The sequence below is a fragment of the Salmo trutta genome, chromosome 5, assembly GCF_901001165.1.
Source record: "Salmo trutta chromosome 5, fSalTru1.1, whole genome shotgun sequence".
NCBI classification, from domain to species: domain Eukaryota; kingdom Metazoa; phylum Chordata; class Actinopteri; order Salmoniformes; family Salmonidae; genus Salmo; species Salmo trutta.
In genome coordinates this window covers 23,796,642-23,824,366 of record NC_042961.1, presented here as the reverse complement: position 1 = coordinate 23,824,366, position 27,725 = coordinate 23,796,642, and the positions used below count along the sequence as shown (strand labels likewise).

General features: G+C 44.7%; 1 protein-coding gene across 1 annotated transcript in view; it reads right to left on the bottom strand.

The window, feature by feature from the left end:
- Nucleotides 1-20,496: 20,496 nt before the first annotated feature.
- Nucleotides 20,497-27,725, bottom strand: part of pkdcca (protein kinase domain containing, cytoplasmic a) — a 35,091-nt gene continuing 27,862 nt past the window's right edge. Inside the window, exons 6-7 of the mRNA XM_029753063.1 lie at nt 22,786-22,959; nt 20,497-22,292 (exon numbers count right to left, since the gene is read on the bottom strand). Coding sequence (XP_029608923.1) covers nt 22,207-22,292; nt 22,786-22,959 — 260 coding nt within the window. The 3' untranslated portion in view covers nt 20,497-22,206. The remainder of the gene's footprint in view (nt 22,293-22,785; nt 22,960-27,725) is intronic.

Here is a 27,725-nt window from a genome sequence, read left to right as displayed (position 1 = left end):
AAGCAGAAACTCAAAACAGGAAGTACCCGTGCTAAGGTCTATTCAACGCTTCTCTGACCAATCGGAATCCATGCTTCAAGATTTTTTGGATCACGCTGACTGGGATGTGTTCCGTGTAGCCTCTGAGAATAACATTGACGTATGCACAGACACAAGTTCATCAGGAAGTGTATGGGGATGTTGTTCTTTCTCGGACTATTAAAACCTACCCAAACCAGAAACCGTGGATAGATGGCAGCATTCGCGCAAAACTGAAAGCGCGAGCCACGCATTTAACCATGGCAAGGTGACTGGGAATATGGTTGAATACAAACAGTGTAGTTATTTCCTCTGTAAGGCAATCAAACAGGCAAAATGTCAGAATATAGACAAAGTGGAGTCGCAACTCAACGGCTCAGACACGAGACGTATGTGGCAGGGTCTACAGACAATCACGGATTACAAAGGTAAAACCTGCCAAAACACTGACGTCTTGCTGCCGGACAAGCTAAACACCTTCTACGCCCGCTTTAAGGAATGTGGGCTCTCGTTCTCCGTGGCCGACATGAGTAAGAAATTTAAACACCCCTCACAAGGCTGCCGGCCCAGACAGCATCCCTAGTCGCGTCCTCAGAGCATGCATGCGCAGACCAGCTGGCTGGAGCGTTTACGAATACATTCAATCTCTCCCTATCCCAGTCTGCTGTCCCCACTTGCTTGAAGATGTCCACCATTGTTCCTGCACCCAAGAAAGCAAACGTAGCTGAACTAAATGACTATCGCCCCGTAGCACTCACTGCTGTCATCATGAGAGGCTAGGATCATATCACCTCTACCTTTCTGACATCCTACTACTACTTCAATTTGCTTACTGCCCCAATAGATCCACAGATGATGCAATCGCCATTGCGCTGCACACTGCCCTATCCCATCTGGACAAGAGGAATACCTAAATAAGAATGCTGTTCATTGACCATAGCTCAGCTTTCAACACCATAGTTCCCTCCAAGCTCATCATTAAGCTCGAGGCCCAGAGTCTGAACCCCACCCTGTGCAACTGGGTCCTGGGTAAGAAACAACACCTCTACTTCGCTGATCCTCAACACAGGGGTGCGTGCTCAGCCCCATCCTGTACTCCCTGTTCAACCATGACTGCATGGCCACGCACGCCTCCAACTCAATCATCAAGTTTGCAGATGACACAACAGTACTAGGCCTGATTACCAACGATGACGAGACAGCCTACAGGGAGGAGGTGAGGGTCCTGATGGAGTGGTGCCAGGAAAATAACCTCTCCCACAACGTCAACAAAACAAAGGAGCTGATCGTGGACTTCAGGAAATAGCAGAGGGAGCACGCCCCTATCCACATAGACAGGACCGCAGTGGAGAAGGCTTCAAGTTCCTCAGCGTACACATCACTTACAATCGGAAATGATCCACCTATACAGACATTGTGGCGAAGAAGGCGCAACAGCGCCTCTTCAACCTCAGGAAGCTGAAGAAATTCGGCTTGGCCCCTAAGACCCTGACAAACTTTTACAAATGCACAATTGAGAGCATCCTGTCGGGCTGTATCACCGCCTGGTACGGCAATGCCACCGCCCGCAACCGCAGGACTCTCCAGATTGTGGTGTGGTCTGCCCAACACATCACCAGGGGTACACTGCCTGCCCTCCAGGACACCTACAGCACCCGATGTCACAGGAAGGCCAAAAAGAACATCAAGGACATCAACCACCCGAGCCACGGCCTGTTCACCCCCACTATCATCCAGAAGGGGAGGTCAGTACAGGTACATCAAAGCTGGGACTGAGAGACTGAAAAACAGCTTCTATCTCAAGGCCATCAGACTGTTAAATAGTCATCACTAGCCATCACTTGCCGTCTACCACCCGGCTACTCAACCCTGAACCTTAGAGGGTGCTGCCCTATATACATAGAAATGGAATCAGTGGTCACTTTAATAATGGAACACTAGTCACTTTAATAATATTTACATTCTGATTTACTCATTTCATATGTACATACTGTATTCTATTCTACTGTATTTTAGGCAATGCCACTACTTTTAGATTTGTGTGTATTGCTGTGAATTGTTAGATACTACTGCATTGTTGGAGCTAGGAACACAAGCATTTTGTTACACCTGCAATAACATCTGCTAAATATGTGTATATAACCAATAACATTTGATTTGATTTGAACACATTTCCCACCAGTTGAGAATATTTCCTGGTGTAAAGTTTTTCCCCTGTTTTTATTACTGATAGTAACGGAATCTCCCCTGATATTTAGTTTATACCCACCTTTTTATTGGATCCACACATTGATATTTTTGGGATCAGAGGGGGTTGCCAGAGAGAAAAGTTCTCTCCAGTCCGGGGAGACTGGTCCCAGCTCCACGCAGGAGGCCTCCAGCGATGCTCCTCAGCCCGGAGCCTCCAGCGACGCTCATCAGCCCGGAGCCTCCAGCGATGCTCCCCAGTCAGGAGCCTCCAGCGACGCTCCTCAGCCCGGAGCCTCCAGCGACGCTCCTCAGCCCGGAGCCTCCAGCAACGCTCCCCAGTCAGGAGCCTCCAGCGATGCTCCTCAGCCCGGAGCCTCCAGCGATGCTCCTCAGCCCGGAGCCTCCAGCGACGCTCCTCAGCCCGGAGCCTCCAGCGACGCTCCTCAGCCTGATGCCTCCAGCGACGCCTCTCAGCCCGGAGCCTCCCGCGACGCTCCCCAGTCAGGAGCCTCCAGCGACGCTCCCCAGCCCGGAGCCTCCCGCGACGCTCCCCAGTCAGGAGCCTCTAGTGACGCTCCTCAGCCCGGGGCCTCCAGCGACGCCCCTCAGCCCGGGGCCTCCAGCGACGCCTCTCAGCCCAGGACCTCCAGCGACGCCGCTCAGCCCGGGGCCTCCAGCGACGCCGCACAGCCCGGGGCCTCCAGCAACGGTCTGCAGCCAAGAGCCTTCAGCGGTGGTCTGCAGCCAAGAGCCTTCAGCGGTGGTCTGCAGCCCAGAGTCTTCAGAACGGGAGCTACGCCCAGAGCCAGAGCCACCTCCGTAGTGGGAGGATTGGCGAAGGGGGGGGTGTAGCACAGGAACCATCGTTGACGGTGGCCACCCTCCCTTCCCTCCCTTTAGGTTTGGGGTTGTTTTTGTGTTTTTTTTTTTTTGAGGTGCAGTCGGGGTCTGCACCTTTGGAGGGGGGTACTGTCACGTCCTGACCAGTAAAGGGGTCATTTGTCATTGTAGTATGGTCAGGGCGTGGCAGGTTGTGTTGTTTTTGTGTGTTTTGGGGTTGGTTTATTTAGAGGGGATTTGTTCTAGTTTTCATTTTCTAGGGTTGTTTTCTATGTGTGGCCGAGTATGGTTTCCAATCAGAGGCAGGTGTCTTTCGTTGTCTCTGATTGGAAGACATACTTAGGCAACCCTTTTTTCCTTTGGGTTTGTGGGTGGTTGTTTTCAGTATAGCCTATGTGCCTTACGGAACTGTTTCGTCGTTTGTTTATTTTGTTTGAGTGTTCTCTCTAAATAAAGAAAGAAGATGAGCACTATACCCGCTGCGCCTTGGTCTGTCCCTTATGACGCTTATGACAGGAAGGAGAAAAGCTCCCTAACAGAAATGTAACAAAAAGCATCTCAACCAAGCATGTCTTGAATATATTTATTTTCATATTTATATTTATATTTATGAACATATTTATTTTTGTGGTGTAGGGCAATTTGTTTGGTGCCGGAGCGCAAAAAAATTATATAAATTAAAATCATCATTTCGCAGTCAAAGTTTATCACCGTCACCAACAGGCCAATGCAATATATTAAAGATTTGTTTTTTTTACAATATGCAGCAAATTCATCTACAAATGAAACATCTGCCTATGCCTATACACACATTGGCTCAAAGATTTTTGTCTTCTAATACCCTCACGCACTAAATTAGGCTCAACTTATTTCAAAATAGGCCATCATCACTGACATTGATTTAGCTTTGATCAACCTTTACGAGTACCATTGTGAGAAGTGGCAGAGTGCTGCTCCGGTGCGCTCCTCCAGCACTACACCTCTGCTTACTATGCCAAAGATTTGTTTAACAAATGTTTCAATGCAACATGATCGGAAAAGGAGTTACGAATACACATTGACAGCAAATATTTTTTACAGTAATTTGCAAATCTCCTGAATCTGATGCAAAGATCCAGGATCTGACAGCTACCCTACTGAGTTCTTCAAATACATTCACCGTTAATCATCAAAATGGCAGCTGAAATAAAACAATCCTCAACAATTCCACCACCCAAACGGAAACTGTAAACTCATTGCTGAATCATCCCGACCGAACAGGTTTTATCAAAGACATCAAACAACATGCCTAGTCACTATTAACGGTATAACATCATAAAGTTTAACACTGAACAGGCGAACCAGGCAAGGATGCCCACACTCTCCCTCACTATTTGCACTATTCATCGAACCACTTGCCACTGCTATACGACAAAATGAAAACCTCTCTCACTCTCAATACAAACCACAACATCAGCCTTTATGGAGACGCTATATTGCTATGCCTACAAAATCCATCAGACTCACTACAAGAAGCCATTACACTCAAAAATACATTCTCTGTTATATCTGAATACTTTATAAACTCGACTAAATCCACAATTCTACCCGTGTGGAGATTCATGCAGAACTCCTGGAGGAGTCCCATGCAGAATACATTTGTTTACACTATCTTCCCTTAAACAGCTTTTCTCTCTGATGTGGACATTGTGATTAAATCAACATAATATCAGTCCCTTTCAATGCAACAAAACAAAACAAATCTAACTTTGCGAGATTGAGTCTGTGATTTTGTTGTAGGCCAAGGAGTGCATTGGAGTAGCCTTTGGTTGTGAGTAGCCTAGATGAGTAGAATTTGGTTGTGAGTAGCCTAGATGAGTCACCTTTGGTTGTGAGTAGCCTAGATGAGTAGCCTTTGGTTGTGAGTAGCCTAGATGAGTAGCCTTTGGTTGTGAGTAGCCTAGATGAGTAGCATTTGGTTGTGAGTAGCCTAGATGAGTAGCATTTGGTTGTGAGTAGCCTAGGTGAGTAGCGTTTGTTTGTGAGTAGCCTAGATGAGTAGCCTTTTGGTTGTGAGTAGCCTAGATGAGTAGCATTTGGTTGTGAGTAGCCTAGATGAGTAGCATTTGGTTGTGAGTAGCCTAGATGAGTAGCATTTGGTTGTGAGTAGCCTAGGTGAGTAGCGTTTGTTTGTGAGTAGCCTAGATGAGTTGCCTTTTGAGATTATAGCACAGCCACTGAGTGTAGACATGTGTGTACATTTGTTAATATTCTTTGCTGGTTTGCAAGTTAATATCCCAGTTATAGCTAGTTTTGGTCAGTAACGGAGGAGTGATTGTTGTGTCATTTTCAGCCATCTATTGGGCCAATGATGTTACAGATCTTTTTGTATTTTTGGAAATGTGATTGGAGCTTTCGGGACAAGTAAAACATCAGTCCTGAAATGGTTCATGTCAAGCCATGCATAATGTTGCCCACATTATTACCCAAATAATGATCATGATCAACGGACCAGCCAGTCTGGCATTTGCCCAAACTGCCCTATGGCCCGTCCATTTCTTATTACAGGGACACATACCAAACCCAAACATCCCCAAAAATGAGGGTAACGACATGAGCAATATTTGCAGGTCGACACCTCAATGTGGTGATGTAAAAAAAAAAAAATGTAAGCAATTTCAAGAATTGGACATTTCATCATGCTAACTTAGTCATTCTATCTTCAGAAGTTGGTAAAAGTGTGTCCCTGTCGATAAATAAAGACATTGGTCAAAAGAAGCCATTCGATACAATCAATTCATCCACATTTAAGTATAGTAACTAATACTACTCCATACTTGGCCCGTCTTACTGGTTTGATTGTTCTCAGTGATTGTCTGTTCAACAAGCTCTCACAGTCTCACTGCAGAATTAGACATTTATCCACGTTGCTCCAAAAGTCCCATTTCAAAGTGTTTTTGACACCCTGGGTTGCCCTTCCTGCTCTGTAACATTTCATTTCTCCAAATGTCAAATTTCAAAGTTAAAGGTGATGTTTAGGCAGTCATTCCGAATGGTTGAGGTAACCTAAGGGTTAAGATTTGGGATAGGTACAAAAATAAAACAATTACACCCATGTGCCATCCCCATCCACAATGCCATCGCAAAACCCAAGTCTGATAGATGGTAATAGTGTTGCCCTTAGTGTCTGGTTTTGGAGGCACTGTGTGTGTGTGTGTATGTGTGTGTGCGCGCACTCTTGCGTGCGTGTGTGCATGCGTTTTTGTGGGTGTATGCCTGCCTGCCTGTATGCGTGTGCCTGCTTGAATGTTTGTTTGCGTGTGTGTGTGTGTGCGTGTGTGTGTGTGTGTGTGTGTGTGTGTGTGTGTGTGTGTGTGTGTGTGTGTGTGTGTGTGTGTGTGTGTGTGTGTGTGTGTGTGTGTGGATATCACAGGTGTGTGACTGATTCTGCTATAATATTTAGATTTACCTGCGGCAATGCACCAAATTCAGGTTTCAGCAGTGGATCCTTTCTTGATAAATCGACCTGCTGAAGGACAAACAGAGTTGTCTGGGCTTATCGCCATACAGATGGCTCTGAGTGTTCAGTGGGGTTTGGCGGTGGCTCGCGCCTGGACGTGCTACGGTGGTGATGAAGAAATGCTGGCTGATCCCCAGTCAGGGAGAAGCAGTAACTGAAAGATGGGAGAATATAGGGATTAAACCCTCTCCGGTGGGAGAGAGATAAAGTGAGGGGGGGGTTAAGGCAGGGCTCTAAGGTGTGTTGATGAAAAGCAGGAGGGTGATATGCATTTCGTAAACTTGATAACCAGTGCTGTGCTCATTTCTATATCTATGGTGTGTTTAGGATCGTCCTTTAATAACATAATGCCTCCTCAGGGACTACCTGACGTTTAACATATCCTGGTACATAGAAATGGGTCTAGTCTTCATTTACTCCTTTCACGTGGGCAGGTATATCCACATTTCATCATATGTTCAACTATTAAATCAGCTGTGTTTGTTACTTCTAGACAGGAACGAAAGACTGCACAAAGATTGGCCACCGCTGTTTTTGTAGGTCAAGACTCACGGCATGGGAACATGGCCATCTAAACCTATACAATCCAAGTTGCTAATTTAGTGGTGCTTGGGAGATGTGGTCCCACTATTCCCTCTTGGCTTATGTGGACATATCAGACCTAGAAGTAGCATTCCATTGGTGGCTCAGTGAGGGTAAACTGACTTGGGCCCGTATCCACAACGTATCTCAGAGTAGGAGCGCAGGATCTGCCCATTTAATCTTATCCATTATGTTTTTTTTTTAAAGATCAGCGCTCCTACTCTGAAACACTTTACTGTCCCACAAGTCCCCACACCCTCCCTCCCGGAACCAGACCCCAGACCCTAGATCCCAGCGTCAGATAAACCAGGTCTGAAGGGGTTATTAATTAAAGCCTGAGAGAGTGGCCGACCAACTGGCCGCTCCACTGCTTGACCTCTGACCCTGACCAGCTGCCATGACCTTCCTAACCACATTCCCCTGATAAGACAGGAAGATAAAGAGAGAGGAGGGGGGGAAGAAAGAGGGGGGGTGTCCAGAGTTGTGGAAAGTGAAGATGGAAGGGGTGAGAGAAGGGGGAGGTGTGCATAGAGAGGTTGAGGTAAGGTAGGGGTGGAAGAGGGAGAAGAGAGTAGGGTGGAGAAGAGAAGAGAGACTGAGTGGGTGAGATAGGAGAGAGGGAAATAGACGGTGGGTGAGAGATAAGAGAGGAAGATAGATGAGTCAAAGAGGAAGAGAGAGAGAGTGGGTGAGAGAGAGGGGCGAGGAAGAGAAGAGGTAAGGGGGAGGAGGACAGTGTGCATCTCAGCTTTCAGGCGGGCTGCCCTGGAGGCAGTGTTATCAGACCTGTCACTATACACTGATAGGACACAGTGTTCTGGTTGTCCCCGGCTCCAAACAACACATGTAAGGACTCAGCATTTGTGCCTCCAGTGATAGTGAGGAAGATACTGGAGATAAGAGTGCTGGATTAATTAGTGTCTCACTCACATGAACTCACACACTCAGACACACACACAAACACACACACACACAACCACACAGATTCACAAATACATTCAGACACACACACACACTCCCCAGACATACCTCCCATATTCCCACACACTGACCTCACAAACAGACTCAGAGAGCCTCCCTGATGTATCATGCATTGTGCAACATTAGGAGTGTACTGTATCACCGTGTTAGTCCAGAGGAGATAGAGTCATGAAGACAAAGGGAATGCAGCCAGTGGTCTCTGACAATTCCATGTGAGTTATTACAGTTTGAGATGATTGTAAATCAACGTTGTTTCCAGGCCTGTGACGGAGTTAGGAGTACAGAACGGTATTTGCCAGGGAATGCATCGGTCCAGTACAGGGAGTTAAAATATGCTCTGGTGTCCTGGCTTGTACAGAAACACACACACGCACCCCTAGCACGCACTCATACACACACACACACACACACCAGTGGTGGTCGTTAATGTTTAAGATAAGGGAGAAAGATCTTTTTTTAAATGAGCATGGCCTTGTTTCTGTGAAAGCATATTGGATGACTGTCTGTTCATATTCCGTTCACTCGGCTCAACGTAACATCGACAGGTTTAGGCTGCTACGTGATACTAGAATTTCCATGTACCCATCATGAGCATTTCGCTACACTCGCATTAGCATCTGCTAACCATGTGTATGTTGACCAATAAAATTGATTTGATTTGATGAGGTTGCTACAACCGACGATACAAATGAAAGTTCATAACGTAGGTGCGATAGGTCGAGAGACAAATTGGAGTAATCAAGGTGACAGACAGTGACACGTTCAATATCGCCTTGCACACTCTTGCCTGCATCTAGCTGATCTGGGTAATCACTAGTCCAATAGTTGCAAATAAGAGTTTCTATTGGACAAATTCAGGTATGTTTATCCCTGTTTTGTTCTGTTTGATTCCTTTTAAGACATTTTTTTCAACAGAATCGGCGGAATGAATACACCCCTGATCACACGCAAACACAGTTCACTTTCATAGCAGCCACATACAAACACCATGATCATTTTGCTCGTTGTATAAATTCTTTATCTCATCTACGTGCTCTCCTCATCCTACCTTTTCCCTTTGCTTGTGGACTTAAGTGCATAACACATCAGATCTCTGTGACCAGGCGGAAAAACCTTTCCAAGCCAAACCTTCATATCATAACCTCTAATCGCTACACACAGCATACATCGTCGTCACCATATTTGCTAACGTCATAGTAAACCCGCTACAATCATGCAGTACAGTGTACAGTCAGCAAACAGTTTAGCAGTTACACTGGCAAGCCACGTGGTAATAAATGTATAAAAGCTTACCTTGACTTGGAAGCGTTCCAGTGTTTGATAGCCATAGCCATCTAGCTAACATAGTATCCCTCTGTGTTCAAGCCAGCTAGCTACATTCGTTAGCTAAGTGAAAGTTAAAAGAAATACTACGAAATATAGCTATCTCTCTTTCTCTCTTGCTTCTCCTTCATTTTTAAAGAAATGTATTTGTTCAAAACTGTTTCTCTCTCTTTGAGTCAACTACTCACCACATTTAATGCACTGCAGTGCTAGCTAGCTGTGGTTTATGCTTTCAGTACTATATTAATTCTCTGATCCTTTGATTGGGTGAACAACATGTCAGTTCATGCTGCAAGAGCTCTGATAGGTTGGAGGACATCCTCTGGAAGTTGTTATAATTACTGTGTAAGTCTATGGAAGGGGGTGAGAACCATGAACCTCCTAGGTTTTGTATTGAAGTCAATGTACCAAGAGGTGGACGGAAGCTAGCTGTCCTCCGGCTACAACATTGTGCTACCCTACATACAGAGTGCTGTTAAGGCTACTGTAGACCTTCAATGCAAAGCAATGTGTTTAAATCAGTTATTTGGTTACATTAATATATTTAGCACAGTTTTATCTAAAAAGGATAACTTTTTTCATGTTTCACTTTTTTTTTAAATTAAATTCATTCAGGAGGATGGTCCTCCCCTTCCTCCTCAGAGGAGCCTTCACTGACACACACACACAAACACACACACACAGATTGAAATTGACTGTAAGTAAGGTTACACAGCTCATTTCGCTACATACTATATGACACACAACCCCAGAAAGAGGAGAATGTCAATTTTCTTGCTTATCCACCCATGACATCATATTGTAATGACACCTTGCATTTCCAAGGTTTCACTGGAAATTCTAACCACAAAACATTACCAAGGACCTAATAATTTATAGGACAGATTTATAAAACTCAGTAAAACTAAACATGTTTCCTGACAGCTCAGTATGAGTTTGAACCTGAGGTACAGTTTGAAGCTTGGAGTTGTTTTTCTTCCCAACTCACCCATACCCAAGCCCTCTCTGTCTGTCAGGCAGGCAGACTTCCTTCCCTAGTTGGCACACTGGGCAGTGTGGGCACAATGACCTCAGATGTCCTCGCCCTGGGTGGCATGGTTGCGTGTGCTGGGTGCCCAGACAGTGCCTTGCATGCCCACGGCGTGTGCTGATTACTTCCTTGTCAAGAGCCAGTCACCCACAATGCCCTCTGATAGCATCAGGACTGATGGGAATCTGGTGGGATTTTTCCCGGCTCCATGCTCCTCTATGGCATTCCTCTTTCCTAAAGAAAAGGCTCTTTTTAGGTTTGTTTAAGAATTGTTCAACGCAGTTGTTCCATGAACAATGTTTTCTTTGTCGTCAAAAACTTGTTTAGAATTGCTTTGTGATAATGACGTGTGTGTGTGTGTGTGTGTGTGTGTGTGTGTGTGGGGGGGGGTGGGGGGGGGGGGGTGTGTGTGTGTGTCCTCCCTCATTCTGTAGTATCTGTGTGTGTGTGAGTGTAGAATGCAGGTCCGTATAGAGAGCTGGGGAAAGGGAGGGAGTCAGGAGAACCTGGGTGACTGCCAGACAACCTTGGAACGACCCCTGACTACATCAGACAGAGAGACAAACAGAGAGAGCAAGAGGGAGGAAGCGAGAGAGGCAATTCAGAGCTTCCATTCTACTCCCCTCTCCCTCGTCACCTTCTCTGTGCCACACACGTGTTGCAGCCTTGTAAGCCTGGCGCCTTGTGGGCCCGGGTATTAGGGCATTAGGGATGAAAGGGCAAGGGCCGCCACCCTGACTCCCTTTATTTGAGCCTGTGTGTCTCTCTATCATTGCCTCAATCCACCCTGAATCCAGTCAGTCTGTCTGTCTGTTTGTCTGTACCTCTCTCTCGCTCCCTGTCTCTCCCTCTCTCTCTCTCTCTCTCTCTCTCTCTTTCTCTCTCAATTAATCAAATTCAATTCAAAAGGATTTATTGGCATGGAAAGTATTACCACATACATTGCCAAAGCAAATATATAGAAACTTATCAAATAAATGAGTAATAACGATTAAGAGGACAACACAGTAATATTGAATGTGGACAATAATTCACTAATGATCGAGGCAAAGGCAGCAATGTTATTGCCCTGGCTAGTCATTCCACTGGCTGTCCCTACACTCACAGAAAACAAAATACCATCTAGAATCTAAAAGGAGAAGCCTTTGAAGAACACATTTTGGTTCAGGGTATAACTTTAGATTTTTTTTGTAGAACATATAACCCAAAAGGGTTCTACCTGGAACCAAAAAGCATTCTCCTATGTGGACAGCAGCGGAACCCTTTTGAAACTTTTTTTTGTATGAGTGTATGAGTGTGGCAGGAAGCTACTTATTTACATATACTCTCTCTGCTCTCTCTGTATCTCTTTCTGGCACCACTCCCCATATTGGGACTATACAGTTCTATCTGCAAAACAAATATTCTGAGATAATTGTTTTTAATGTTCCGAACCCTCACTGGTTTGAGTAACGTCAGCAATTTCTATATCATATACTTTTGAATTTAACAATATGAATTGGGGTATTTAGCGTACTATATAGAACATTGAACAGAACAAGGCTATGTCAATAAAGCCTTGTTCAGACTGCAGGCCTTAATGCTCAAATCAGTTTTTCTTTTTTTCTCCGTTTTGGAATACTGACTGTCCAAAACAGCAAGTTAACAAGTGACCACATCGGATGTGTGTGTTCAGACAGCAGTCATTTGCTGACATGGCTACGCTAGTTGTCATAGTAACGACTGGTGTGAGCCCAGTGGTGTAGGCTGATTGGTGTTGGTGCTCGTGCTTCCTATCACTCAGCAGTTATGTAGCGAGCTAAGCTGAGAACAACGCCTGCCATGGACGTTTCCTGGTTGCTTTGAATGTTCAAAGTCATAGTGTAGGAACACTCTTAAAACCTCAAAGGATAAGACGATCTGTCTTTCAAAGTAGTTATTTTTTGGCAAGCCACAGCAGTCCCTTAGCTAGCTAGGTAGCTGATTACCTTTCTTGTACATTCACTAATTTGTTTGTAAATAAATAACAAGCTAGTTAGCTACCACATATCCTTGTCAAACTGTCAACAGAGTAGCTAGCAAGCAACAAGCTATGCCAACAGTATAAAAACACCTCGAGGGCAAATAAATCAGTCACATGGCCAAGAATCAGATTTGTATGTAACTTCAAACCACCTACGAAGGTGGTATAAAATGTGGCTTGAAATAGCCAATTCCATCTGCTTTTTGACTGTTCAGACTGCAGGACAAAGAACAGATTCGAATCGGATATGCAAAAATGTTCGATTTGAGTCACTTCAAACTGCCAATGTGAAGAAGTCTTTACTCTTGACAAAAATGCAGATAGAACCGTACAGTCCCAAGCTCTTGCATTGGCTCTCACAGACTCTCATCTGTGATTCTGCCCCCACGAACACCTACCCTGTGTGCCTTTGGAACCACTGTCCCACTGTCACATTCACTCACTGAAAGAACACCATCAGTCAGTAATGACAGTAAATGGACAATTACGGGATGGACATAACCAGAAGTTCAGTTTCCTGCTTGTCAGCTGCTAGCTATCTATTGGCTCCATAGTTAGGGGTCTGTCTCTGGGGACACACTTGCTCTCTCCCCTCCCAAGGTGTTGACAGTCTGTTGTTAACACAGTACACAGTGGGGTTCCTGGTAAGACATCTCTCTCTTTCTCTCTCTCTCTCTCTTTCTCTCTCTCTCTCTCTCTCTCTCTCTCTCTCTCTCTCTCTCTCTCTCTCTCTCTCGCTCTCTCTCTCGCTCTCGCTCTCGCTCGCTCTCTCTCTCTCTCTCTCTCTCTCTGCCAGGCTGTGCTAGCTTGCCACACTGTCAGCTGAGCTAGACTATACCCCTTAGGTATCTGGCTCCATGTCTAATGCAGCCAAAGTCTGTTTACATTGGTTGTGAATCTGTCTCGTTTTGATGACATAATATTCCAGATATGTAGAATGGCTTGTGTGTGTTTTCTAGTTGGTGATGAGTAGGTATAACCTTCACTTCTCTATGCCTGAGAACCACAGTAAAGTGCACCACGTCCGGTGTCTCGCTGTATCTCTTAGGTTTTTAACCGTTTTTACAGACTTCTAAATCACTTTAAAGCTACCGGTTGAAGTGAATGTGTGTAATAGTTTGGTAGTTGTGTAATCAGGTGGATTGTTTATGAGGAGAGATTTCTGGGAAGTATAAACAGTCATTAAAGTGCTAAGAACACACTGTAGAACTCAGAGCTAGCCAGTAGCAGACCACAGGACGTTTCATACCAGCTTCTGGTTCTGTTTCTTCTCTCCCGTCAGAGATTCTAAGAACTTCCATGCGAAGCAGCAATCCAGATAATTAGCCTTTGCCCAAGAGTGAGCTGCGAAAAGTAAGTGTTACTCAGTGGAAGCTACTCAGAGGAGGAAGGGGAGGACCATCCTATTCCTCTAACATTAAAAAAGTTGTCCTTTTTAGATAAAACTGTACTAAATATATTCACGTCACCAAATAACTGATTAAAATGGTTAAAATGTTTTGCAATGGTCTACAATAGCCTCAGCAGCACTCTGTAGGGTAGCACCATGGTGTAGCCGGAGGACAGCTAGCTTCCTTCTTCCTCTTGATGGTACATTGACTTCAATACAAAACCCAGGTGGCTCATAGTTCTATCCCCGTTCCGTAGACTTACACAGTAATGATGAAGACTTCCAGAGGACGTCCTCCGACCTATCAGAGCTCTTGCAGCATGAACTGACATGTTGCCCATCCAATCAAAGGATCAGAGAATGAATCTAGTAATGAAAGCATAAGCTACAGCTAGCTAGCAGGGGAGTGCATAACGTGTGGTGAGTAGTTGACTCAAAGAGAGAGAAAGACAATAGTTGAACAGTTTGGAACAAAACCATTTCTTCAAAAATTGAGGAGAAGCAGCAGAGAGAGAGAGAGAGAGATTTGAATTGTATGTTTTTCTTCTTCTTAGCTTGCTTGTTATTTACTTAGCTAGCTAATGCAGCTAATTTAGCCTACTCAACAACCTGACTCAAACAGAGAGGAATGCTATTTATGTTAGATAGCTGGCTAAGACTATCCAACACTGCAACTCTTCCAACTCAAGGTAAGCTTTCGGTTTTATTCATTTATTGCCACCGGGGCCCACCAGTGTAACTGCTAAACTGCTTGCTGTACACTGTACTGCGTGATTGTACACATGGATTGGATTGTGTGTTTACTAACGCGTTAGCTGTGTAGCGGTTATGGTATGAAGGTTTGGCTTGGAGAGGTGTTTTTGCCTGGTCACAGCCAGCTGTTGTGTTGTGCACTGAAGTCCACAAGTGAAGGAAAAAGGTGACAGGAGGAGAACACGTAGATGCGAGAAGGAACGAGCAAAGTGCCAGTGCTGTATGTGGCTGCTATGAAAGTGAACTGTGTGTGCGGTTGATCAGGGGTGTATTAATTCTGCTGATTCTGTCGCAAAATATTTCTTAAAAAGGAAGCAAACGGAACGAAACGGGATGGACCTACCTGAATTTGAACGTTTTGCAACTGTTTGGACTAGTGATTACCCAGATCAGCTAGATGCAGGCCAGAGTGTGCAAGGCTGTATTGAATGCGTCACTGTCTGTCACCTTAATTACTCCAATTTGTCTCTCGACCTGTGTGCACCTACGTTATAAACTTTCATTTGTAGGCTAGGTTGTAGCAACCTCATGATGGGTATAGGAAACATTTTAGCATCATGTGGTAGCCTAAACCTATGGATGTTCCATTTCGCTGGGTGAATGGAATGTGAATGACTGTCATCCAATATGCTGTCATAGAAATGGTCATAAATGCTGTAAAAGATCATGCTCATAAAGAATAGTCTTAAATGGCAGCGACCGCCACTGGAGTTACTGGTTCTTGGAAGTGTGTGTGTGTGTAAGGCGGGGGTGCAATGCGCGTGCACGCGCGTATGTATGACAGCGAAAGAGAGTAAGTAAGACAGTCGAAAGACCAAAAGAAAAAGAAAGACCATGCAGGTAATACCACTTTCCTCTATATCCCTCCATCCCCACTCACCTCCAGGCCACTTGATGCCTAGATTGAATATCATGTCCAGACGTTCACATGTAGTCACCACCAACAATTGCTGCCATTGTTGCCTCTCTCAACAGTGCTAGACAGAGAGACACAGGATAGCTGAGACAAAGGCGGGTTTTGAGAGCCCCTGTGACAGAGGACAATGCTGCTACTGTTGTCGGCCCTTAGGGCCACAGTTGGGCCTATGGGGCAAGTGCAGCCAGCAGCCACTGTGAGGTGCAAATCAGTGGAGGCTGCTGAGGGGAGGACGGCTCATAATAATGGCTGGAACAGAGCAAATGGAATGGCATCAAACACCGTATTTGATGTAATTTATACCATTCCACTCCGGTTAGTACTACAAGCCCGTTCTCCCCAATTAAGGCAGGCAGCCACAAACACATAACACACACACACACTCCGACTGATGTTCTGCATTGAAGTGTGTTTCATATGGTGATCTGCAATAATGCCATTGCCCAATGCCTAACTTCCTTCTAGATCCAACCTGCCTATAGCTGCCATGTCCCTGTCTGTCTCTGACATATCTGTCTGTCTCTCATTAGCAGAATTTAGCACCGAGGAGGCCCTCCCTGCCCCTGCCCCTCCAGCCCCACTCTAGTCCCCCCTGGCCCCCAGGCTCCACCCCAGGAAAGGCCCTAATCCCCCAGGCCAATAAAACACAGATGCTGCGCCTCTCTCTGGAGACACTCACCTCGCTCTTCCTGTCCCTCACACAAAAGATGCTAGGCTAGGGGTAAGTCTTTCTCTCTCTCTCTCTCCCTCCTCTCGTTCCCTCTCTTTCGCTCTCTTTCTCACTTCCACCCTCTCTCTCACGCTGTCTCTCACTCTCTCACCCCTCCTCTCTCTCTCTCTCTCTCTCTCTCTCTCTCTGTCTCTCACTCTATCCCTTTCCTTCTCCTCCCCCATTTTTAACTGGCACCGAAGCAACAAAGTTTTCCCTCTAACATGAAATCAACCAATTTCAGACCTGTCCCTGTTGATATGAATCACTTGGCAGGTGTCTTCTTATTTGTTTAGTGTCCAGAAGCAAGAAAGCGGTCTTCCCACCAGCTTAATAATACACAGCAATCACACACATTCACGCATCAACAGCCGCATACAAGCTAACACATACAAGCTCAGATAGACAAACACGCTCTAAACAAACCGTTAGCGTCACCACACACACGCGCGCGCACACACACACACAAAAACACATGTACAGACACACAGTCTCTACACAGATACATTTCGTTACATATTTGCTGGTTGGTTTGTTTTGGAGCGATTTTTTGGGGGGGGACGGCTGGCCCTGGTTTACTGGACTCCCAGGCTGTCTGTTATACGGAGAACAGCTGCTGGTACACTGGAACACACCAGTCTATTAAACAGCACAACCAGTGGTTCCAGTCCAGGGGGGACTACATGCGTGACCACAGCCCTATACCTACTGTGAGTGGGGTCGGTGGGGAATGTGTGAGAACGTGAACGTATATGATTAATAATGTTTACAGTGTATCTACTCACACTGATTTACTCACATTGCTCCCCTGGGACAGGAGAGGTAGATTTAAGCAGTAAGGCCCGAGGAGGTGTGGTGTATGACCAATATACCACGGCAAAGGGCTGTTCTTAAGCACGACGCACCGCGGAGTGCCTGGACACAGTCCTTGGTCGTGGTATATTGGCCATATATCACAAACCCCCGAGGTGCCTTATCGCTATTATAAACTGCTTACCAACGTAATTAGAACAGAACATTTTTTATGTTTTGTTATACCCGTGGTATATGGTCTGATATGCCACGTCTGTCAGTCAATCAGAATTCAGGGCTCGACCCACCCAGTTTATAATGTTGTGTAGCTCTGTGCAGGTCTACTCATGTTAATGACAATCACTTTAGTGTGTTGTTTCAGTAGATCGCTCCATGCTTTACCGAGTCCTCCTTGCCACTCTTCTGAAAACGTCCTCCACATTTTGTGTGTGTGTGTGTGTGTGTGAGAGTGAGTGAGTGAGTGAGTGAGTGAGTGAGTGAGTGAGTGAGTGAGTGAGTGAGTGTGTGTGTGTGTGTGTGTGTGTGTGTGTGTGTGTGTGTGTGTGTGTGTGTGTGTGTGTGTGTGTGTGTGTGTGTGTGTATGTGCGTGCGTCCGTGTGTGTGTGTGTGTGTGTGTGTAAATGTGCATATGCTTGTCACTCCCTGTATTTCTGCCCCAGTTACCCTGTGACCAAAATCTCCACTGATTAAGTTGTAGAGAGTATGTGTGTGTTGACACAAGCAGCCTTTGAACACTCAATGGGAAAAAAGGATTCCCCTCTATAGGATGCTCCCAGAGTCCCATGGCCTCCCTCTCTCACTGTTTAACAGCCTTTCCCTTTGTCCTGCCCACTCTGAGGTGAAAAGGTCAGGGGCCAAGGGTCACACGGACTCATTTCAACTGGAACGGTCAGACAAAGAGCCTCACACACACACACACACACACACACACACACACACACACACACACACACACACACACACACACACACACACACACACAGGCCCTCCCTACATGCACACTTCATGAAGAGTTGGGGGGAGTAAACCAAAGAGTGTGTTCTCTTCATTAAGATGTTGTTTTCTTTCCTGGGTGCTTGAAGGGCCCCTTCAGGACTTCCATTGGGGGCCCTTAGCCCCACAACCAGGCCCCCACTCCCCCCACTCCCCCAGCCCCCTGGCTCTGTGCAGCTCTTTAAGCCAGTGACCCAGGACCGGTCCAGATGGGCTGCAGGCCCATGCCAGCTTCAAGGGCCTCTTTAACTCGCACTCCATCCAAATAGTTCCATGATTGTAAAATTATGTTTGTTCTCAAAACACACTCTCTCTTACTCCTTTTTTTGCAGACTTTTTCCTTTGCATTATTCCCTCCTGCATTTTTCCCTCTCTAGAGGTGAAGAATGAGAAACACATCTCCATGTGTTTGTGTGGTTTGTTTTCTTTTCACAATGGGGCCAGTACTTTGGGGTGATTCCAGAGAAATGTGTCCTCAATCATTTCATCAGTTGACAGGTACATCAGATGGGATGGGCATTCACTAGGCCAATCAACACCACCACAGGCTGTACTGTACCCCTACAGTAATAATCTGTACTGTTTACTAATCCATTATCTATCATCTAAATACAGTGCATTTGGAAAGTGCTCAGACCCCTTGACTTTTTCCACATTTTGTTACGTTACAGCCTTATCCTAAAATGGATTAAATTGTTGTTTTTTCCCCCTTCATCAACCTACAAACAATACTCCATAATGACAAAGCAAAAACAGGTTTTTAGAAATGTTTGCAAATGTAAAAAAAGTATTCGAATTAAATATCACATTTACATAAGTATTCAGACCCTTTACTCAGTACTTTGTTGAAGCACCTTTGGCAGTGATTACAGCCTCGAGTCTTCTTGGGTATGGCGCTACAAGTTTGGCACATCTGTATTTGGGGAGTTTATCCCATTCTTCTCTGCAGATCCTCTCAAGCTCTGTCAGGTTGGATGGGGAGCGTCGCTGCACAGCTATTTTCAGTTCTCTCCAGAGATGTTCGATCGGGTTCAAGTCTGGGCCACTCAACAACATTCAGAGACTTGTCCCGAAGCCACTCCTGCGTTGTCTTGGCTGTGTGCTTAGGGTCTTTGTCCTGCTGGAAGGTGAACCTTCACCCCAGTATCAGGTCCTGAGCACTCTGGAGCAGGTTTTCATTAAGGATCTCTCTGTAATTTGCTCCGTTCATCTTTCCCTCGATCCTGACTAGTCTCTCAATCCCTGCCACTGAAAAATACCCCCACAGCATGATGCTGCCACCACCATGCTTCACCGTAGGGATGGTGCCAGGTTTCCTCCAGACGTGATGCTTGGCATTCAGGCCAAAGAGTTCAATCTTGGTTTCATCAGACCAGATAATCGTGTTTCTCATGGTCTGAGTCCTTTAGGTGCCTTTTAGCAATCTCCAAGCGGGCTGTCATGTGCCTTTTACTGAGAAGTGGCTTCTGTCTGGCCACTCTAGAATAAAGGCCTGATTGGTGGAGTGCTGCAGAGATGGCTGTCCTTCTGGAAGGTTCTCCCATCTCCACAGAGGAACTCTGGAGCTCTGTCAGAGTGACCATCGGGTTCTTGGTCACCTCCTTGACCAAGGCCCTTCTTCCCCGATTGCTCAGTTTGGCCGGGCAGCCAGCGCTAGGAAGAGTCTTGGTGGTTCCAAACTTCTTCCATTTAAGAATGATGCAGGCCACTGTGTTCTTGGGGACCCTCAATGTTGCAGAAATGTTTTGGTACCCTTCCCCAGATCTGTGCCTCAACACAATCCTGTCCCGGAGCTCTACGGACAATTACTTTGACCTCATGGGTTGGTTTTTGCTCTGACATGCACCGTCAACTGTGGGACCTTATATAGACAGGTGTGTGCCTTTCCTAATCATGTCCAATCTATTGAATTTACCACAGGTGAACTCCAATCAAGTTGTAGAAGCATCTCAAGGATGATCAATGGAAACAGGATGCACCTGAACTCAATTTTGAGTCTCATAGCAAAGGGTCTGAATACTGTAAATAAGGTATTTCCGTTTTCCATTTTTTATAACTAAAATATTTTTTGCTTTTTCATTATAGGGTATTGTGTGTAGATTGATGAGGGGGAAATCTATTTAATCAATTTTTAGATAAGAATGTAACGTGACAAAATGTTTTCCAAATGCACTGTATATACTACATAGGGTTTTCTGTAATTAAATAAAAAGATCTGTAACTCAAATCATCACTGACACACACAGAGAGAGAGACACACACACACACAGAGAGAGAGAGACACACACACACACACAGAGAGACACACACACACAGAGAGAGACACACACACACACAGAGAGAGAGAGAGACACACACACACACACACACAGAGAGAGACACACACACACACACACACAGAGAGACACACACAGAGAGAGAGAGACAGAGAGACACACACACACACACACACACGTCTCATTTGCCACAAGTTTTGTATTTTTCCATATAAAAATAGCCATCTCATCATTATCATCATTATATACATCAATGAACAGCCTACACAGTGTTAAAGCTTTTGTAGAATTCACTTTTGGTAATTTTTTTCCACAATGTTCTGCTTTCACTGAAAGCAAGAGCTCTTTTGATACTTGTCTGATTATTTATCTAAAGGTTCATGTCACATTTCCTTAGGAAATTAGAATAGATGGAGATTACTTCCTGCTGTGTTTGCTCTAAACCCAGGGTCATATTCATTAGGGCAAACCATTGCAAAGCGTTTTGCAACAGAAAACGAAAATTTGAATTTCTTATTGGACAAGTTTAGTCCCTTTTCTTCCGTTTGGTGCCTAATGAATGCGACCCAGGAGTGGGACAGGAGCCAACACACACGGTCCTCAATAAATACAACATGATCAAAAAAGTGACCCTCTCAAGGAGGTCACTACACTACATTACATTTGGTCAACATGCAAAATCAGCAATGACACAATATTCAAAATAAGTCTGTGATTTTCCCATACGAGAACAATTTCTTTGTTTTCATCAACATAGGATTGAAATAAAAGATATTTGATCTGATAACTCAGCTGTTACAATCCTCTGTTCTATAAGAACAGATTCTTCAGCCACTAAGACGTGGAAATCAATCACTTATTGAGTTGCTTTTTGAAAGCACAGAGAACCCCTGTTTGACTTAATCGAAAGTGCTGTCGATCTAACACAAGACAGAGGAAGGGAAAGGAAATAGAGAAAGAGAGACAGGGTCAGGAAGGAGGGAGAAAGTCTTAGCAACGCTCAGCGTCAGAGAATAAAAAAACAAGAGCTTATTCACTGATTAAGACGTCACAGTAACACTGGGACATCAGTCCTTTGCCAATACCTTTGTTTCCACCTAGAATAAAGCCTGAACATTGCATGAAGACGAACTATTGAACTAGTCCTAGGGCTCGATTCAGTCTGTATCGCTAAAACGTCACATTGCACAAACGAAATGTAAAGGTCATTTCCTATTGAGCCAACATGCGCAGCTTTTACCGGGAATGCAATCTTCGCTCACGCGGGAACATTACCTTTAAATTTAAATCACGCTATAACACTGACCTTCAGCGATACAGATCGAACCCAACCCTAATTTGGACGTTTTTTCGGATATGTTTGTTGAGTACCTTTCCGATTGTTTGATGGTTGGCTGATGGTTCGTATTGAGGCCGCCTTCGAAACCTTCACAGAACAATGATTAAACACTCTACAGTACCAGAAGGAGATCCTTTTGACCAGATATGTGAAGGTAGTTTAGGGGGCACAGGAGGGGCATCTGACCACAGGGATACATTCTCACCCCTCTCAGCTAGGAAGGTAACCTCAGCATACCCTGAGCTAAAAGCCTGCACAACTGAAAAAGAGTCACGTTTAAACATTGAATTTGAGGACAGATCATCAACATCTATGTTACGATAAATGTTCTCCTTGAGTTATTATTGCACTTCAGCAGGAGCTGGTTTGGTTTAGCCTTCTTTACGGCCCGTGGAGGTTCACACTGGAGGGTGTGGTCTAGGATCCATCTTACACTCCCTCTGTCTGACCCATCCAATGGGGTGGCTCACTATGCCGTGAGGGCCCGCCCCAGGATTAGGTTAGCCAATCAGAGGAAGGTTTGGTAGTTAAGTCTGCTCCCTCTCCTTTGGTTCAGCTGCCCACTCTGACGTAGGTGACCCGTCCCTTGGCAGAGTTTAGACTGGCAGGGCCCGTCTTGAAGAATACAAGCTGGTGACCTGTAGACAGAGAAGAAGAAAAAAAGTAAACTCGCGAATAAAAAGTAGAAAAGTAGGAGAGACCGTAAAGTTGAAGACATTATGTTAAATGAGCAGAATGTACCCTAGCACGTGCTTCCCTTCTACAATGTATTATTGGTTAATTGCATGAATGCGATGACAATCGTACAATGCCAGAGATGTACAAAAAATGGAAAAAGACTGAAAAGAAAGAACTGCGGTGAGAGATATACTGTATGACAGGGGAGGAGAGGATGAAGAGTGAAGAGAATTAATGTGAAAGTGCTGGCCTGGTTCAATAACGATTAGTGATTGCCATGCTGATGTGCTCCCTTCAGACTGCTCTCCAATTAAGTGTGTGTGTGTGTGTGTGTGTGTGTGTGTGTGTGTGTGTGTGTGTGTGTGTGTGTGTGTGTGTGTGTGTGTGTGTGTGTGTGTGTGTGTGCAATACAATGATAACACTGTGGCGTGAACACATTCATTTAACTCTTACCTGTCCAGGTTGTCTGATTGGTCAGTACAAATGCTCGGCACTGGGCGTGGCTCTCACATACACCAATAGCCTCTGTGATGCTGTAGACTGACAGCAGACATCCATCGTGCTGATAGGATGGCCAGCAGCGGTAGTTCTCCCCAGGAATAGAGGCATCCACTACACGCTTATAGTCTGGAGAGGAGAAGGAATTTAGTTAGCAAGGAAGGGTGTGCGTGTGTGCGTGTGTGTGTGTCTGTCACTGGCAGGGTGTAGATGCACTGAGGGTCCTGCACGCGTGTAATGAGGTAGGTCATTGTGTAAGCGTGGGGGCTCTGTTTTGTCTCTCTGTCAGAGGGAGTGTCATGGAGCTATTGAGGAGTGAGAGGCTGACATGTCTTCTGTGATCCTCGACGCCACCCCCCCCCCCCCCCCCCCCCCACACACACACACACACACGCACACACACACACACACACACACTCCCCTTCTCCTCTCTCACCCTCCCTTTGCCCCACTAACTGTCTGACACACATTGTAAAGGCCGCTTTTCTACAATGGTTGCCACGGCAACCGCGACCCTAGGCAGACTGAACTCAGGAGTGACAGAGAGAGCAGAAGAGAGAGAGGGGGGAGAGAGAGATACTAAAGGGAGAGTGATGTGAAGGGCCCAGGAATGAGGACCACACTAGAATACCTCTACAATTCTTTCTCTTCTCTCTATTTGTCTTCTCTGTTTTAATCATTCTAATCCTAAATCTTAAATGGGACCACTTTAAAATATGATTAGAAATACTGTACATATATTTTTTTTAACCTTTATTTAACTAGGCAAGTCAGTTAAGAACAAATTTTTATTTACAATGACGGCCTTCCCCAGCCTAACCCAGACGACGCTGGGACAATTGTGCACCGACCTATGGGACTCCTGATCATGGCCGGTTGTGATACAGCCCGGATTCGAACCCGGGTCTGTAGTGACGCCTCTAATACTGCTATGCAGTGCCTTAGACCGCTGCGTTACTCAGGATCCCTAAAATAGAAAAGGGCGATTGATTTAAAACATACAAATCAAATGAGATTACATTTCGATGTAATACATGTGTAGACCTAAGCAGTTGCAATTTAAATGTACATTTACCATGGCAATATAGTAACATAACTTTCATCAAATTGTATAATAGAGTGAATGAAAAAAAGATCAAGATTGTTTTAACCAGATTCAGAGTTCCCCTGAGGATCCACTAACAATATACAGTTGAAGTTGGAAGTTTACATGCACCTTAGCCAAATACATTTAAACTCAATTTTTCACAATTCCTGACATTTAATCCTAGTAAAAGTTCCCTGTCTTAGGTCAGTTAGGATCACCACCTTATTTTAAGAATGTGAAATGTCAGAATAATTGTAGAGAGAATGATTTATTTCAGCTTTTATTTCTTTCATCACATTCCCAGTTGGGTCAGAAGTTCACATACACTCAATTAGTATTTGGTAGCATTGCCTTTAAATTGTTTAACTTGGGTCAAACGTTTCGGGTAGCCTTCCACAAGCTTCCCACAATAAGTTAGGTGAATTTTGGCCCATTCCTCCTGACAGAGCTGGTGTAACTGAGTCAGGTTTCTAGGACTCCTTGCTCACACACGCTTTTTCAGTTCTGCCCACAAATGTTCTATAGGATTGAGGTCAGGGCTTTGTGATGGCCACTCCAATACATTGACTTTGTTGTCCTTAAGCCATTTTGCCACAACTTTGGAAGTATGGTGAGGGGTCATTGTCCATTTGGAAGACCCATTTGCGACCAAGCTTTATCTTCCTGACTGATGTCTTGAGATGTTGCTTCAATATAGCCACATAATTTGCCCCCCCCTCATGATGCTATCTATTTTGTGAAGTGCACCAGTCCCTACTGCAGAAAAGCACCCCCACAACATGATGCTGCCACCCCCGTGCTTCACGGTTGGGATGATGTTCTTCGGCTTTCAAACCTCCCCCTTTTTCCTCCAAACATAATGATGGACATTATGGCCAAAGACCAGAGGACATTTCTCCAAAAAGTAAGATCTTTGTCCCTATGTGCAGTTGCGAACCATAGTTTGGCTTTTTTTATGGCGGTTTTGGAGCAGTGGCTTCTTCCTTGCTGAGTGGCCTTTCAGGTTATGTCGATATAGGACTCTTTTTACTGTGGATATAGATACTTTTGTACCTGTTTCCTCCAGCATCTTCACAAGTTCATTTGCTGTGGTTCTGAGATTGATTTGTACTTTTTGCATCAAAGTACGTTCATCTCTAGGAGACGGAACACGTTTCCTTCCTGAGCGGTATGACGGCTGCGTGGTCCCATGGTGTTTATATTTGCGTACTATTGTTTGTACATCATGAATGTGGTATCTTCAGGCATTTGGAAATTGCTCCCAAGGATGAACCAGACTTGTGGAGGTCTACAAAAAAATTGTTTAGGTCTTGGCTGATTTCTTTTGATTTTCAAATGATGTCAAGCAAAGAGGCACTGAGTTTGAAGGTAGGCCTTGAAATACATCCACAGGTATACCTCCAATTGTCTCAAATGATGTCAATTAGCCTAACAGAAGCTTCTAAAGCCATGACATAATTTTCTGGAATTTTCCAAGCTGTTTAAAGGCACAGTCAACTTAGTGTATGTAAACTTCTGACCCACTGGAATTGTGATACAGTGAATTATAAGTGAAATAATCTGTCTGTAAACAATTGTTGGAAAAATGACTTGTGTCATGCACAAAGTAGATGTCCTAACCGACTTGCCAAAACTATAGTTTGTTAACAAGACATTTGTGGAGTGGTTGAAAAACAAGTTTTAATGACTCCAACCTTCGTGTAGGTAAACTTTCGACTTCAACTGTAAGTTTGTCGACGAACAATAAATAAAAGCAAAAACATAAATCTAAAATATGAAACAAATGAACAGTAAAGTCAATAGAATGAAATAGTTTTCCTTTGCCAAGGCCCATACCAAACTACTGCTGGTAGCCAACTGTTAATAGCTGTATGTTGTACAAATTCAAAGTCTTTTTCTCTATTAGAATAGCCTGTTTTGTGTCCTGGGTTTCATGCTCAGTAGAGCAAGTCTTATTTCTCAGAGTGTTCTCACATGGAACAATAACTACATAGACATACTGTATAACCAGAATACATTACTGATTAAGCCCGACCAGACATGGTTAGCTGGATCTGAGATGGAAAAGATAATATTGAGTGCATGGCTACCTGTGGAACAGTCTTTGCAACTTAGATGCAACTAACCGTATACAAGTATCAGTAAGTAGTTTGAATGATAAGACTTCAACAATGTATATGATGCCTTGGAATATGCACAGAACAACACAGTCATGCTCTGGATTTTAGTGTGCTAGGGTCTTATGTAGTTTTCTACAGCAGGAAAATAATCCTGCAGCAACAGTAAATGTGAATTATTATGTGGATTATATTAATGGACATTTTTGTAGGGGTTGATACATTTTTTTGTGAGGGAAAATCAAGTCTGAAATTTCTAAGGGGAAATTACAAACTTCAGAAGCCTTTTTAAACCTCAAATACACAACAAGTTTTAAATTCCCTGAAAGTTCTCCTGCGACAGGGTGATCAAATTAAGATCCGACATATGTAGCTTGATTGATGTGTGGCAATTGTCATTCTCACGAAGTTTAGTCAAATAAAACACAATTGTTCTGTGCTACTTTTTCTAGTGGTTAGAAACATAACTGACTATGATTACCGGCCATTGTTATGCTGATCTTTGGATGCTAATAGTGAGGTTTTCCTCTGTCTCATCCCAAATGGCTATGATTACACTGTGGTCTAATGGCTAGAAACCACACTCTACACAGTCCAGTCAGCAAGATAGCCGTGTGTGTGTGTGTGCACGTACATGTGTGTGTGAGTGCATGTGTGCGCCTGTGTGTGCTTGTATGTGTGTGCTTACATGCTTGTGCATGCATGTACAGTGCCTTGGGAAAGTATTCAGACCCCCTGACTTTTTCCACATTTTGTTACTTTATAGCCTTATTCTAAAATGGATTAAATATTCATATTTTTTCAGCAATCTACACACAATACCCCATAATGACAAAGCGAAAACAGGTTTTTAGACATTTTTGCAAATGTATTAAAAATAAATAACAAATACCAAATTTACATAAATATTCAGACCCTTTGCTATGAGACTCGGAATTGAGCTCAGGTGCATCCTGTTTCCATTGATCATCCTTGAGATGTTTCTACAACTTGATTGGAGTCCACCTGTGGTAAATTCAATTGATTGGACACGATTTGGAAAGGCACACACCTGTCTATATAAGGTCCCACAGTTGACGGTGCATGTCAGAGCAAAAACCAACCCATGAGGTCAAAGTAATTGTCCGTAGAGCTCTGAGACAGGATTGTGTTGAGGCACAGATCTGGGAAAGGGTACCAAAACATTTCTGCAACATTGAAGGTCCCCAAGAACACAGTGGCCTCCATCATTCTTAAATGGAAGAAGTTTGGAACCACCAAGACTCTTCCTAGCGCTGGCTGCCCGGCCAAACTGAGCAATCGGGGAAGAAGGGCCTTGGTCAAGGAGGTGACCAAGAACCCGATGGTCACTCTGACAGAGCTCCAGAGTTCCTCTGTGGAGATGGGAGAACCTTCCAGAAGGACAGCCATCTCTGCAGCACTCCACCAATCAGGCCTTTATGGCCTTTATGGTAGAGTGGCCAGACGGAAGCCGCTCCTCAGTAAAAGGCACATGACAGCCCGCGTGGAGTGTGCCAAAAGTCACATAAAGACTCTCAGACCATGAGAAACAAGATTCTCTGGTCTGATGAAACAAAGATGGATCTCTTTGGCCGGAATGCCAAGCGTCACGTCTGGAGGAAACTTGACACCATCCCTACGGCGATGCATGGTGGGGGCAGCATCATGCTGTGGGGATGTTTTTCAGCGGC